At 63.2% G+C, this 11844-nt stretch overlaps 1 protein-coding gene across 2 annotated transcripts in view; it reads right to left on the minus strand.

Annotated features, from left to right (window-relative positions):
- Positions 1–11844, minus strand: part of UBASH3A (ubiquitin associated and SH3 domain containing A) — a 29186-nt gene extending 17342 nt beyond the window's left edge. Inside the window, exons 1-5 of one of the 2 annotated variants that reach the window (XM_002724219.5) lie at positions 11416–11719; positions 9937–9990; positions 6288–6474; positions 4153–4351; positions 2058–2227 (exon numbers count right to left, since the gene is read on the minus strand). In XM_002724219.5, coding sequence (XP_002724265.3) covers positions 2058–2227; positions 4153–4351; positions 6288–6474; positions 9937–9990; positions 11416–11528 — 723 coding nt within the window. In that variant the 5' untranslated portion in view covers positions 11529–11719. Of the gene's footprint in view, positions 1–2057; positions 2228–4152; positions 4352–6287; positions 6475–9936; positions 9991–11415 lie in introns of both variants that reach the window. The other variant, XM_008253532.4, reaches the window with a different exon arrangement.

Here is an 11844-nt window from a genome sequence, read left to right on the forward strand (position 1 = left end):
AGGCTAAGCTTCCACCTGTGGTGCCAGCATCCCATATGGGCGCTGGTTCAAGTCCTGGCTGCTCTACTTCAGACCCAATCCCTGCTAATGGCCTGGGAAGGCAGTGGGAGACGGCCTGGGAGCTGGGCCCCTGCACCCACGGGGGAGACCCGGATGGAGCTCCTGGCTCCTGGTCCAGATCGGCCCAGCTCCGGCCGTTGTGGCCATTTAGGGAGTTTCTCTCTGTCTCTCCCTCCCGGTCTGTAACTCCGCCCCCGAAATAAATAAATAAAATCTTTTTAAAAAAAGTTTGTGAATAAATGGTACAAAAAGATGGTGATTCTGGTGCGAAATGACCACGCGCTTTCCTCGCCACACGTATTTCTCAGGAATACTGAAGACCCCCGCGCCTGCTCGCTGTGCGTCCCGCGCCCTGCGTCCACGCACTTGGCCGTTTCTTACATGAAGGCTCTGCTCGGGTAACCAGGCATTCACGCGCGTTCACGTCCACAGGTCCACAGGGGCTGGCGTGGTGGCCCAGCCGGTTAAGCCGCCACCTGCACTGCCCGCAGCCGTGTGAGCGCTGGTTGAATTCCCAGCTGCTGACTTCCCATCCAGCCCCCGGCTAACGCATCTGGGAAGCATGGATGACGGCCCAGCCCCGGCCACCCACGCGGGAGTCTGGGTGGAGCCCGAGCTCCTGGCTTCCGCCCGGCCCAGCCCTGGCTGTCAGTGCCATGTAGGGAGAGAACCAGCAGATGGAGGGGCTCTCGCTCGCTCGCTCTCTCTGACTCTGCCTTTCAAACAAATAAATTAACATTTTTTGTGACAGGCAGAGTGGATAGTGAGAGAGAGAGACAGAGAGAAAGGTCTTCCTTCCGTTGGTTCACCCCACAAATGGCCGCCACAGCCGGTGCACTGTGCTGCTCCAAAGCCAGGAGTCCGGTGCTTCTCCTGGTCTCCCATGAGGTGCAGGGCCCAAGCACCTGGGCCATCCTCCACTGTACTCCCGGGCCACAGCAGAGAGCTGGCCTGGAAGAGGGGCAACCGGGACAGAATCCGGTGCCCCGACCGGGACTAGAACCCGGTGTGCCGGCGCCGCAAGGCGGAGGATTAGCCTAGGGAGCCACGGCGCCAGCCAAAAAACATTTTTTTAAACAGGCTCCCTCAGCTCTCCCGTGCACAGGGCATGGTGGATTCTCCGGTCCTAGTCCCTGGTCCATGTGGTTCCTTTCTCAGCCACTCGGTTCGCAGGGCAGAAGTCCTGGAGACGCACCCCACCACCACGCGGCTCGGTTCCGTCACCAGTGGGCTTTCTGAACCGGAAGTGCCCCCTTTGTCCTGGGATCTCCGTGCACCTGTGGCTCGTGTGTGTGGTGTGTGTGTGTGAGATGCTGACTTGCAGTTGCATGAGGACGTCATGCTTGTAGAGAGAGAGCTCCTGTCTTCTACCCAAACGTCTCCCGTGGGGGCCCAGGGCAGTGCCGTCGGGGTGGCTGTGCGCTTACTCGCCTCCCATGGTGAGAGCTGACGGAGCCGCACACACGGGGCCCACATCCCACCAGGGCCAGTGCAGCACACACACGGGCTCACGTCCCACCTGGGCTGACGGAGCCACACACACGGGCTCACGTCCCACCTGGGCTGACGGAGCCGCATGCACGGGCCCACGTCCCCACCTGGGCTGACGGAGCCGTACACATGGGCCCATGTCCCCACCTGGGCTGATGGAGCCACACACACGGGCCCACGTCCCCACCTGGGCTGACGGAGCCGTACACACGGGCCCACGTCCCCACCTGGGCCGGCACAGCCACACACATGGGCCCACGTCCCCACCTGGGCTGACGGAGCCGCACACATGGGCCCACGTCCCCACCTGGGCTGACGGAGCCGTACACACGGGCCCACGTCCCCACCTGGGCCGGCACAGCCACACACATGGGCCCACGTCCCCACCTGGGCCGGCACAGCCACACACACGGGGCCCGCGTCCCCATCTGGGCTGACAGAGCCGCATGCATGGGCCCACGTCCCACCTGGGCCAGTGCAGCACACACACGGGGCCCACGTCCCACCTGGTAATGCACGAAGCGCATGTCTCGCGAGTAGAGCGCCGCCGTCCACTGGCAGCTGGGGTCCGGGGGGATGGCTCTGGCCAGCTGCTCCAGCGTCCTCTGGTGGTGGGGGTAGAACTTGTGAGCCAGGGTCAGGTGCAGCTGCTTGGTGCAGGGCTTCACGGTGCAGTCTGTGGGGTGAGGGGCGCACAGGCGTGAGGGGCGCCCTCTCCTAGACAGCCAGGGCCGCTCGCCTGGGACCCCTCAGCCCCGCGAGGCAGCACCTCCTTCCCCACCCGCCCCGCCCCGCCCCACTCTCCCTGTGAGCTCGCTTGGATGTCTGCGGCATCTTGGGGTCACACATGGCGACGCCTGGATCCTGCAGGCTTCTCCAGACGCAGGAAAGAGGAGGCGTGGAGCTTTGGTCAGGGTCTCGGGCCCAACCGTTTGCCAGTGAGTTGTCCAAAGAAAGGATTAGGACGGGCAAAGCAGGAAGCTTCTCCACCCCAGGCTGTGTACACGACTTGGCGGCCGGACCCCTGGCTGAGCTCCCATCCCACAGTTTATGGTTGGCCGTGGAGTCCCCGGAGAGCACCCAGCACCTCTGATGGACACCTCGCTTTGGTTAAGCAGGAAGCCTGGGGCCGCTGAGCCCAGCCAGCTGCTCCCTGCAGGTCGGGGGGCAGCCTGGGCCTGGGGTCAGCAGCTTTACCCTGGGGGAGGCAGTCGGTGCCTTCGCGGAGGCTGCTCTGGCTCGACCACCCAGGGGACCAGACTGACGCCTCGTTCGGCCCCTGTGGGCAGGGGGACCATGGCCGAGCACCGGGGCCTGGCCAGCTGCCCGTTCCAGAGTTCTCTCGGCAGTTGTGACCGGGGGCCTGGCCACGCAAGTCCCTTGCAGACACGCGGGGTCTGATGCCCTGGAAGGAGGCCAGCAGGAGGTTGGGGGCTCCCGATGCCTGCCCGCCGTGGGTGGGCGGGCTGCTGGGTCGCAGCCCCTGAGCCGCTTGGCCGCAGCCCGAGGCCCGCGTGGTCGGCAGGGAATTCCCGCTGTGACATTTCCAGCAGGCGCGAGAGGACGGGCTTGCCAGGTGAGAGAGCGTGACCTGGGAGAGAACCAGCCTCGCCGGCTCGGTGACTCACCCGCTTCTGAACGGGCCCTTGTCTTACCCTGGCCCCGAGGGGGACCCAAGACGACCTGAGCCGTGACTGGCAGCTTGTCCCCAAGGGGACCCCTCCTAATCCGCTCAGGGTCAGGCCGAGGGCACGGGCTGGAGAAGGGCAGGGCAGGGACATGGATGTGAGGTCAAAGCCGGCGCTCCCAGGAAGTGGGGCCGGTCAGTGTGAAACCCAGGCCGTGGACGAGAGCAGGGTTCAAGTTCAGGTTCCACTAGGGCTGGTGAGGGCAGCGGCTCCCTAGGGCTTCTGCAGCGGTCAAGGGAGATTTAGATGCTCCCAGCCTCCAAGCCCAGATCTCCCAAGCCAAGGCGTGGGCAGGGCCATGCACCCTCTGAGGGTCCTCTCCTGCCCCTCCCAGCTCCTGTGGCCCCAGGAGCCCCCGGCATGGCTGCCTCACTGCAGTCTGCCTGGGTTGCCACAGGGCCGCCTCCTCGGGCACCAGGCACTGCACAGTGATGATCACCCAAACCAAACCCAGCCTTGCTGCCTACCCGGGCAGGGCCCCACGCGAGGGAGCCAGCTGAGGCCCCTGGTGGACTTCAGTTTCGGGGGACAGGCTGAGCCCAGCCCAGGGACCCCACGCAGGTCCCTCACCCTTGGCAGGCATGACCTCTGTTTCAAGAGGCCAAGGAGACCCCGGAGGAGTAGGCGAGACGCCACTGGACGTGTGGCCTCGGGACAGCAGGAGCCACGCTGACCTCTGGGGTGGGCATTGCCTGGCCACCAGAGGCCGTACAAGGCCACAAAATCGCTTGGCCTGGCCCTGCTAAGCAGCCACGGGCGGAACCCGAAATTCAACAAAGCACCAGAGGGCTCATTTTTAAGCAACTTTGTGCAACCCACGAACCAGGTTGTAAATATCCCAAAAAGGTGTCCCACCCGAGGAGCCCCAGCGGCTGGAGACCGCACAGCCCCCCGCCCCGGGCTCGCCGCCCACCTGCCAAGACGGAGGCCTCGGAGGCGAACACCATGGCGAACTCGCGGATGAGGTCGGCGGGGCCGTCGCTGATGAAGAAGCCCAGGTAGCTGCCGGAGGAGTGGAGAGCCAGGGGCAAGGCGGGCGGGAAGGAGGCGCGGGCCCGGTCCCCGGCCTTCTTCAGGGCCTCGTACAGACACTCCACCTTCTGGTCTTCGCACTGTGGGCATGCGACAGAGCTCGGGTCTCCTCCCCGCTCAGTGTCTCCCACAGAAGCCGTGCAGCGGGTGGAGGGACGCACCCCCCCCCCCACCCCGTGCGCCAGGCCCTGCCTCTGCCCCCGTCTGGCACTGGGATCCTGAGAGCTTCCAGGAACAGAGCGCCTGGAGGCGCCTGCGTTGGAGATGCCAATGGACATGTGACTGTTGTGTGTTGTACCCTGCTCTGTGCCCCCCACCCCCGCCCGGCCAGGCCTCTCCCTCCCACCTGCCCACCCCCGGGTCACAGCTTTGCTCAGTGGCCGGACGTGGTGTTGGAAGCTCCCGGCAGCCTCAGAGGTGGCGGAGGGGCTCAGAGCCCCAGGGGAGTGGGCTTTGCTGGCTTTGTCATCAGCCCTGGGTCCCCGGGGTCCTGAAGACTCAGGCCGGAGAGACGGTGATGGCTGGGGGCCTGCGGAGCTTTTCCTTGCCAAGGCTGGGTTTCCCCTCGGTGTCGAGCACCGAGCTGGGCAGGGCTGGGGCTCCTGCCCTGGGGGAGCGGCTGGTTTGCTGCCAGCAGAGCGCGGCCGGGCCAGTGCGGGGCAGGGCAGCTGTGCCTTCTCCCGGTCCCTCCAGCGGGGCTTAGGGAAGCGGCTGCCAGCCCCTGCCTCACCCCAGACCCCCGGCTCCTTTATTTTAGGGTGTGATGCTTTAGGTATGTTTGTGACAGAGCATATTCGGAATTCAGATGAAAGGATTAACGGCTCTACCAAATAAGGAGGAGTAAAAAGCAAGGAGACCTCACTAGACTAATCCTCCACCTTGCAGCGCCGGCACACCGGGTTCTAGTCCCGGTCGGGGCGCCGGATTCTGTCCTGGTTGCCCCTCTTCCAGGCCAGCTCTCTGCTGTGGCCCAGGAGTGCAGTGGAGGATGGCCCAGGTCCTTGGGCCCTGCACCCCATGGGAGACCAGGAGAAGCACCTGGCTCCTGCCTTCGGATCAGCGCGGTGCGCCAGCCGCGGCGGCCATTGGAGGGTGAATCAACGGCAAAGGAAAACCTTTCTCTCTATCTCTCTCTCTCACTGTCCACTCTGCCTGTCAAAAAATAATAATAAAAAAAAGAAAGTATACAGTGTGGCGTAGGGAAGAGTGTGTAGCCTGCTGTAGCATCCGGAGTACCAAGCATCAGCACCCAGTCCAGTGATGGCCTGCCCTGAGCCTGCAGTCTGACTCGTAGTGGGTAGTGTAGCACACGGTGGGGTATGCTCTGCTCCACAACCCCTGCGCACTCTCTGGGACAAGCCCTGGGTTTGTGCCAGCCACAGTCCCGGCACCTCGGCAGGAGGAAGCCCCGCCCTGCTTCAGGCCCTGTGCTGGTCTCGGGGCACAGGTGGGTGGAGCACCTGTGGGTCCTGCAGTCAGAACGGAGGCTGGAGCATGGGGGGAACCCCCCACCCCAGTCTCTGGGTGCTGGGGGGAGGGGTTGTGAGCTCTGGGTGCTGGGGGGAGGGGCCGTGAGCTGGACGTGAGGAGGAGCAGGAGGGCAGCCCCCCCACCCTGGTCTCTGGGTGCTGGGGGGAGGGGCCATGAGCTCTGAGTGCTGGGGGGAGGGGCTGTGAGCTCTGGGTGCTGGGGGGAGGAGCTGTGAGCTCTGGGTGCTGGGGGGAGGGGCCATGAGCTCTGGGTGCTGGGGGGAGGGACTGTGAGCTGGGCATGAGGAAGAGCAGGAGGGCAGCCCCCCACCCTGGTCTCTGGGTGCTGGGGGGAGGGGCTGTGAGTTGGGTGTCAGGACGAGCAGGAGCCAGCGGGTGAAGGCGGGAGCGACGGCAAAGGCAGCCCCCCTACATCCCGACAGGACGAATCGGCTTTGGCCTCATTGCACGGGGGCCGCTGGGACGCCCAGCCCCATACCACGGCCTGGTTGCCCAGGGACCACCGGGACGCCCTGGGCCGGCTCACCGTGAAGAAGTCGCAGAGGGTCACGTGCGGGAAGACCTCGTGAGCCCTGTTCCTGGCACACTGGCGCCTGCTCTCCTTCCAGAAGTCCTGCAGTCGCTCCAGCAGGGGCCCCGTGGGGCAGAGGAAGAGGGCGTACTCCTGGGGAATGGGGTCGTCGAGCGAGGGGTCGTCACAGTGGCAGCGCAGCCTGCAACAGAGACCAGGCCATCAACCGGGAGTCTGCCCCGAGCACCAACAGCTGCCAGGACCCCTGCCCAGCCTGGCGGGATGTGCTGAGCCTGTCACGGGCACGCGCGGCGGCAGCGAGTGTCCGGCCGGCCCTGGCTGAGCCGCACCCAGCGGGGCCAGTGTGTGGCCTCCGTCCCTGTGCACCTGCACTCAGGCCCGTGCCTATCCGATGCCAAAGCCTTGGAGCTGACACATTTAGTGGAAAAATATTCATGTCTTCGTTTTACCGCAAACTTGAAATTAAATGTAAAAGCCCAAACCATAAAACTAGGCCAAGTGTAGGTGGCTGTTCCATTTCCTTCCATTCAGGAAGGTATTTTGAATACGAAGGAGAACGACAAACCCCACAGGAGCTGCTGCTTCCCACTGGTCACAAAAACGGACCAGAACCGTCCACGAGACACAGCTTCCCCCCTGTCCAGCTAGCAGTGTAGACAGCTTCCCCCCTGTCCAGCTAGCAGTGTAGACAGCTTCCCCCCGTCCAGCTAGCAGTGTAGACAGCTTCCCCCCTGTCCAGCTAGCAGTGTAGACAGCTTCCCACCTGTCCAGCTAGCGGTGTAGACAGCTTCCCCACCTGTCCAGCTAGCAGTGTAGACAGCTTCCCCCCCGTCCAGCTAGCGGTGTAGACAACTTCCCTCCCCGTCCAGCTAGCAGTGTAGACAGCTTCCCCACCTGTCCAGCTAGCAGTGTAGACAGCTTCCCCACCTGCCCAGCTAGCAGTGTAGACAGCTTCCCCACCTGTCCAGCTAGCAGTGTAGACAGCTTCCCACCTGTCCAGCTAGCAGTGTAGACAGTTTCCCCACCTGTCCAGCTAGCAGTGTAGACAGTTTCCCCACCTGTCTAGCTAGCAGTGTAGACAGCTTCCCCACCTGCCCAGCTAGCAGTGTAGACAGTTTCCCCACCTGTCCAGCTAGCAGTGTAGACAGCCTCCTCACCTGTCCAGCTAGCAGTGTAGACAGCCTCTCCACCTGTCCAGCTAGCAGTATTTCTAAGGGATGGAAGGTGTCCGACGTCGTGGTGTCGCTGGTTAGGCTGCGGCTTGCGACGCCGGCGGCCACGGAGCAGTGCAAGGTGGAGCCCCGGCTGCTCCGCCTCTGACCCAGCTGCAGGCTAATGCCCCTGGGAAAGCACGGAGGACGGCCCACGTGGCGCCACTCACCCGCGGGCGACGCCCCAAGTGCTGCGCCACCCACCCATGCGGGAGACCTGGAAGGAGCTCCTGGCTCCTGGCTTTGGCCTGGCTCAGCCCAGGCCGTTGCAACCAGCAGTGAGTGAACCAGCAGATTGTAGATCTGTGTGTGTGTGTGTGTGTGTGTGTGCGTGTGTGTGTCTCTGTCTCCCCTCCCCCTTGTAACTCTGTCTTTCCAATAAATAAAATAAATATTAAAATAAAGAAACTTAAGTAACAAGCCAGTAGGTAGCTCTCCGTGTGCCTCACAAACCGCAGACTGCTGTCCGGCCTTCGTGCGCCTGGACCTCAGTGCGGATCTGCGGTTCCCCTGAACTTTCCCTCCGCTCAGCTTTGTCAGCGTGCATCTTTTCTTTTTTAAATTTGTTTATTTTATTTGAAAGTCAGAGTTACACAGAGAGAGGAGAGACAGAGAGAAAGAGAGAGAGAGGTCTTCCATCTGCTGGTTCACTCCCCAGATGGCTGCAAAAGCCGGAGCTGTGTCGATCCAAAGCCAGGAGCCAGGAGCTTTTTCCAGGTCTCCCACGCACACGCAGGGTCCCAGCACTCGGGCATCTTCTACTGCTTTCCCAGGCCGCAGCAGAGGGCTGGATGGGAAGTGGAGCAGATGGGACATGAACTGGCGCCCATATGGGATGCCAGCACTGCAGGCAGTGGCTTTGCCTGCTACACCACAGCGCCGGCCCCAGCGTGGATCTTTCAAAGGCCGCAGCATAGCCCGTTACTTTCACACAACAGCACTTCAGAAAGCCCGTGGAGATGGAGTTGGGAGATGAATCTATTCTGGTGCAAACACTTTGAAATCCATGCACGACTTTCCATACTGCACGCTTCTGTGAACTTCTTAGAAAGCCCTCTTCGCAGGGGTTCACAATTCTTCGCACTTTGAAGTAAGCTTATCTTGAAATTCCATTTTCCATAAACTTTTTAAGTCTTCTCCTACATAACATTGCACTTGTCATTCCCACTGGAATGGACATTTACATTATTTTTTAAAAACAAAGAACAAAACAAAACACAAAACGTGGGGCTGGTGCTGGAGTTTCGGTGCAGCCAGCTAACCCCTGTTCACGTCACCGGCATCTCATCCTGGTGAGCCGCTTTGAGCTCCCACTGCTCGGCTTCCGATCCAGCTCCCTGCTGTGCCTGGGAAAGCAGAGGAAGATGCCCGAGTCCTTGGGCCCTGCACCCACGTGGGAGACCTGGAAGAAGCTGCTGGCTCCTGGCTTCAGCCCGGCCCAGCCCTGGCTTTGCAGCCATCTGGGGAGTGAACCAGCAGATGGAAGACCTCGCTCTCTCTATTTCATCCTCTCTCTCTGTAACTCTGCCTTTCAAATGAATAAATAGATCCTAAAAACACGAAAGTCCCCCAAGGCTGGCTCACCTCTTCCAGGCCCTGTGAGTTTCTCTCAGCGGATGCCGGGAATGGATCTGCCGAGTGCTGAGGCCACCGTGTTCTCGGGACCCACAGGCACCGCTGCCTCCCCCGGGGCTGCCAGCGAAGTTCGGGTCCCGCCCCCACCCCAGCTACCCCAAACACCTCTTCTGTGCCAGTGGCGTCATTTTGGGCCTCCCTGGCTAGTGGGGCCCATTCTGGCTGAGTCTGGGGGACCTAGGACCCGGCTCCTTACTGGCAGCTCTGGGCTGTGCCCCTCCCAGCGGTGGGCGTGGCTCCAGGCCACAGGTTTCAGGGGTGCAGGAGCCTGCAGGGCTGGGGGCTTCCCAGAGCCCTGTGGGGGCTTTGAAGTGCCGCCCTTAGCTTGGAGTTTTTTTGGGGGGAGGCACCTCCCTAAGAACACAGGGCTCGCAGTCTCACAATCCCCCTGCCTGTGCCCCACGGGCCCTGTTGTCACCGTTTGGTGCTCGCTGTGGCTGTCCTAGGTCACAGCGGGACGACTGTCCCACCAGACTCCACGGCACCCTCCTGGGGGCGGGGTTTCGGGGAGCCCACTCGTGGTGCCCAGGCCTCGGGGCGCCCACCCCCACCCCTGTGGGCAGACAAGAGCTGCTCCGGGCGTCTCCAAGGAGCTGCAGGTCCTTGTCGGTGTCGACAGAGTTCGATTAAATCAGATTTTATGTCCCAAGGTCTCCGTTTTTCCATTTCATGGGGGCTGTGTGGTGTGTGCTGGGGGGGGGGGGGCTGGAGGTCGGCTCGCTTCCCGGCCACCCCTGCAGAGCCAGGTCCGACAGGCTCGGGCCAGCTCCGCCCACGCCCCCAGCGGCCCCACTCACCAGCTGCAGGCCTCCTCCGCCGTCTTTCTCCCGGTGGCTGCCAATGCTTTTAGCCTGGAGACACAGCAGAAAGCAGACTCAGGGCTGGGCCTCCGCTCCTTCGGAAGCAGACGTAGCAGGCCGAGCCCCCCGTGACTCCCGGGCGGGGGTCTCTCTCGCCAGGCACCTCTCCCCCATCCTCCAGGACCCTCCCCCGAGGCTGCTCCCATCCTCCTGCTGGCTTCCCCCCAGTCATCCCAGCTCCAGCCTGGGTACTGGGTCCAAGCTCTGGACACCGACCCCTGCACTGCCCCACACTCTGCACCCAAGAAAAACCGCCCTGGGTGGACGCCGGGGTGGCCTCGATGGGACAGGGCCCTGGCTGGGACCCTGACACACGCAGCCCTGTGCCAGTCTCCCTCAGCAGATCGGCACTCACCCTCCAGGCTCGGCTCAGTCACGCCCCCTTCTCTGGGTGATGTCTCTGCCTAAGGCAGGTGCATCCTCAGCCCCTGGAGCCCCCCCTGCAGGGACCCTCGCCATGGGCTCGTCACGCTGTGTGGGAGCCCGGGGGTCTCTTTGCTCACTGTCCCTGGGCCAGAAAGGTGGATGCGTTGCATTGAATGTAACTGAGACTGAACCGGAGGGAGCCCAGCCCGGGAGAGGGGGAAACGGGTGGGCTCGGTGAGGAACACTGCGGTGCTGGCCACGCTGCCATCTGGGGAACACCCACAGGACGTGGCTGCCCGCAGAGGCCTGGCGTGCAGTCTCGAACGGAGGTGTAGGTGAGAAACTTAGAACACATTTCTAAGCGAGCGGAGTTTTGAGTCTGGGTCCACGCTACAGCAGCTAAGGGGCCACAGCCAGGCCCCAGGAACTCGCCCCAGGCTTCCCCGTGAGTGGCAGGACCCCAGCCACGTGAGCCGTCAGTGCTGCCTCCCAGGGGAGGGAGGAAGCTGGGGTCAGGAGGTCTTGCGCCCTCTCAAAGCCGAGGTTACCCACAGCGCATTTCTGTCGTATTTTCCCTGCTTGTCCAACAGCAAGGCCAGGTACGTGACGCCGGCTTGCTCGGGAAGCCATAGCTCATCACTTCTCCCCGAGGCGCCCGTGTCCACGGCAGGCCTTGGCCTTGGCCTTGGGGACCAGCAGGCGGTACTGGACCAGCCTATGTAGTTCCTCAACTGTTCTGTTTCATCATTGGGCACTCAGAAGTCTCCCTGAGGACCAGGGCTCTCCCTAGACCTGGAAATGTCACCCGCAGCGTCCCCAGGCCCCAGAGCCACACACGGCTGCTAACGTTCGCCCGTCCACAAGTCCCCCCGTTGGGCAGCCTGCAGAGCCGTCCTCCCAGAGCCAGAGAGGGACGAGGGGTCTCCGCGGGGGACACCATCTTGCTCTGCCGGGCGGCTGCTTGCACAGGAAGTCAGGGCCCGAGCGGCTGCCGCTCTGGGGCGGAGGGCCGCAGGGGTGGGCCCCAGCCCTGCAGGAGGTGGTACTCACGCGGTGTGCACCGGGAAGCCCATGGCCAGGAGGGGGTCCAGGAGCGAGGGGCTGCTGCGGCCCTTGAGCTTGCCGGAGACCTTGGCGTAGAGCTGCGTCTCTCCTGCTGCCATCGCTTCCTGCCGGCCGCGCACGCGGCAGTCGGCACGCTGCGCCGAGCAGATAAAGCCAGGGAGGAGAGCGAGGGGAGGCTGAGGCCCGCAGAGAAACCTCAAGCTGCTTGTGATCTCTCTGACAGAAACCGATATCCTGTTTGCATGAGCTCTGGCGTCAGGATCATTCTGCAGACGGCTGGGTGCAGCGCCCACCGGCCCTGCTCCCCCCGCGGGGCCGGCCCTGCAGTCCAGCCACGGCCTGGAGGGAGCCCGGCGCCCACACTGACGCGGGAGTGGGAGCAGGGATGCGTGGGAGCCCAGGGAAGCGGGAGCA

This window comes from Oryctolagus cuniculus, chromosome 4, assembly GCF_964237555.1.
Source record: "Oryctolagus cuniculus chromosome 4, mOryCun1.1, whole genome shotgun sequence".
NCBI lineage: Eukaryota > Metazoa > Chordata > Mammalia > Lagomorpha > Leporidae > Oryctolagus > Oryctolagus cuniculus.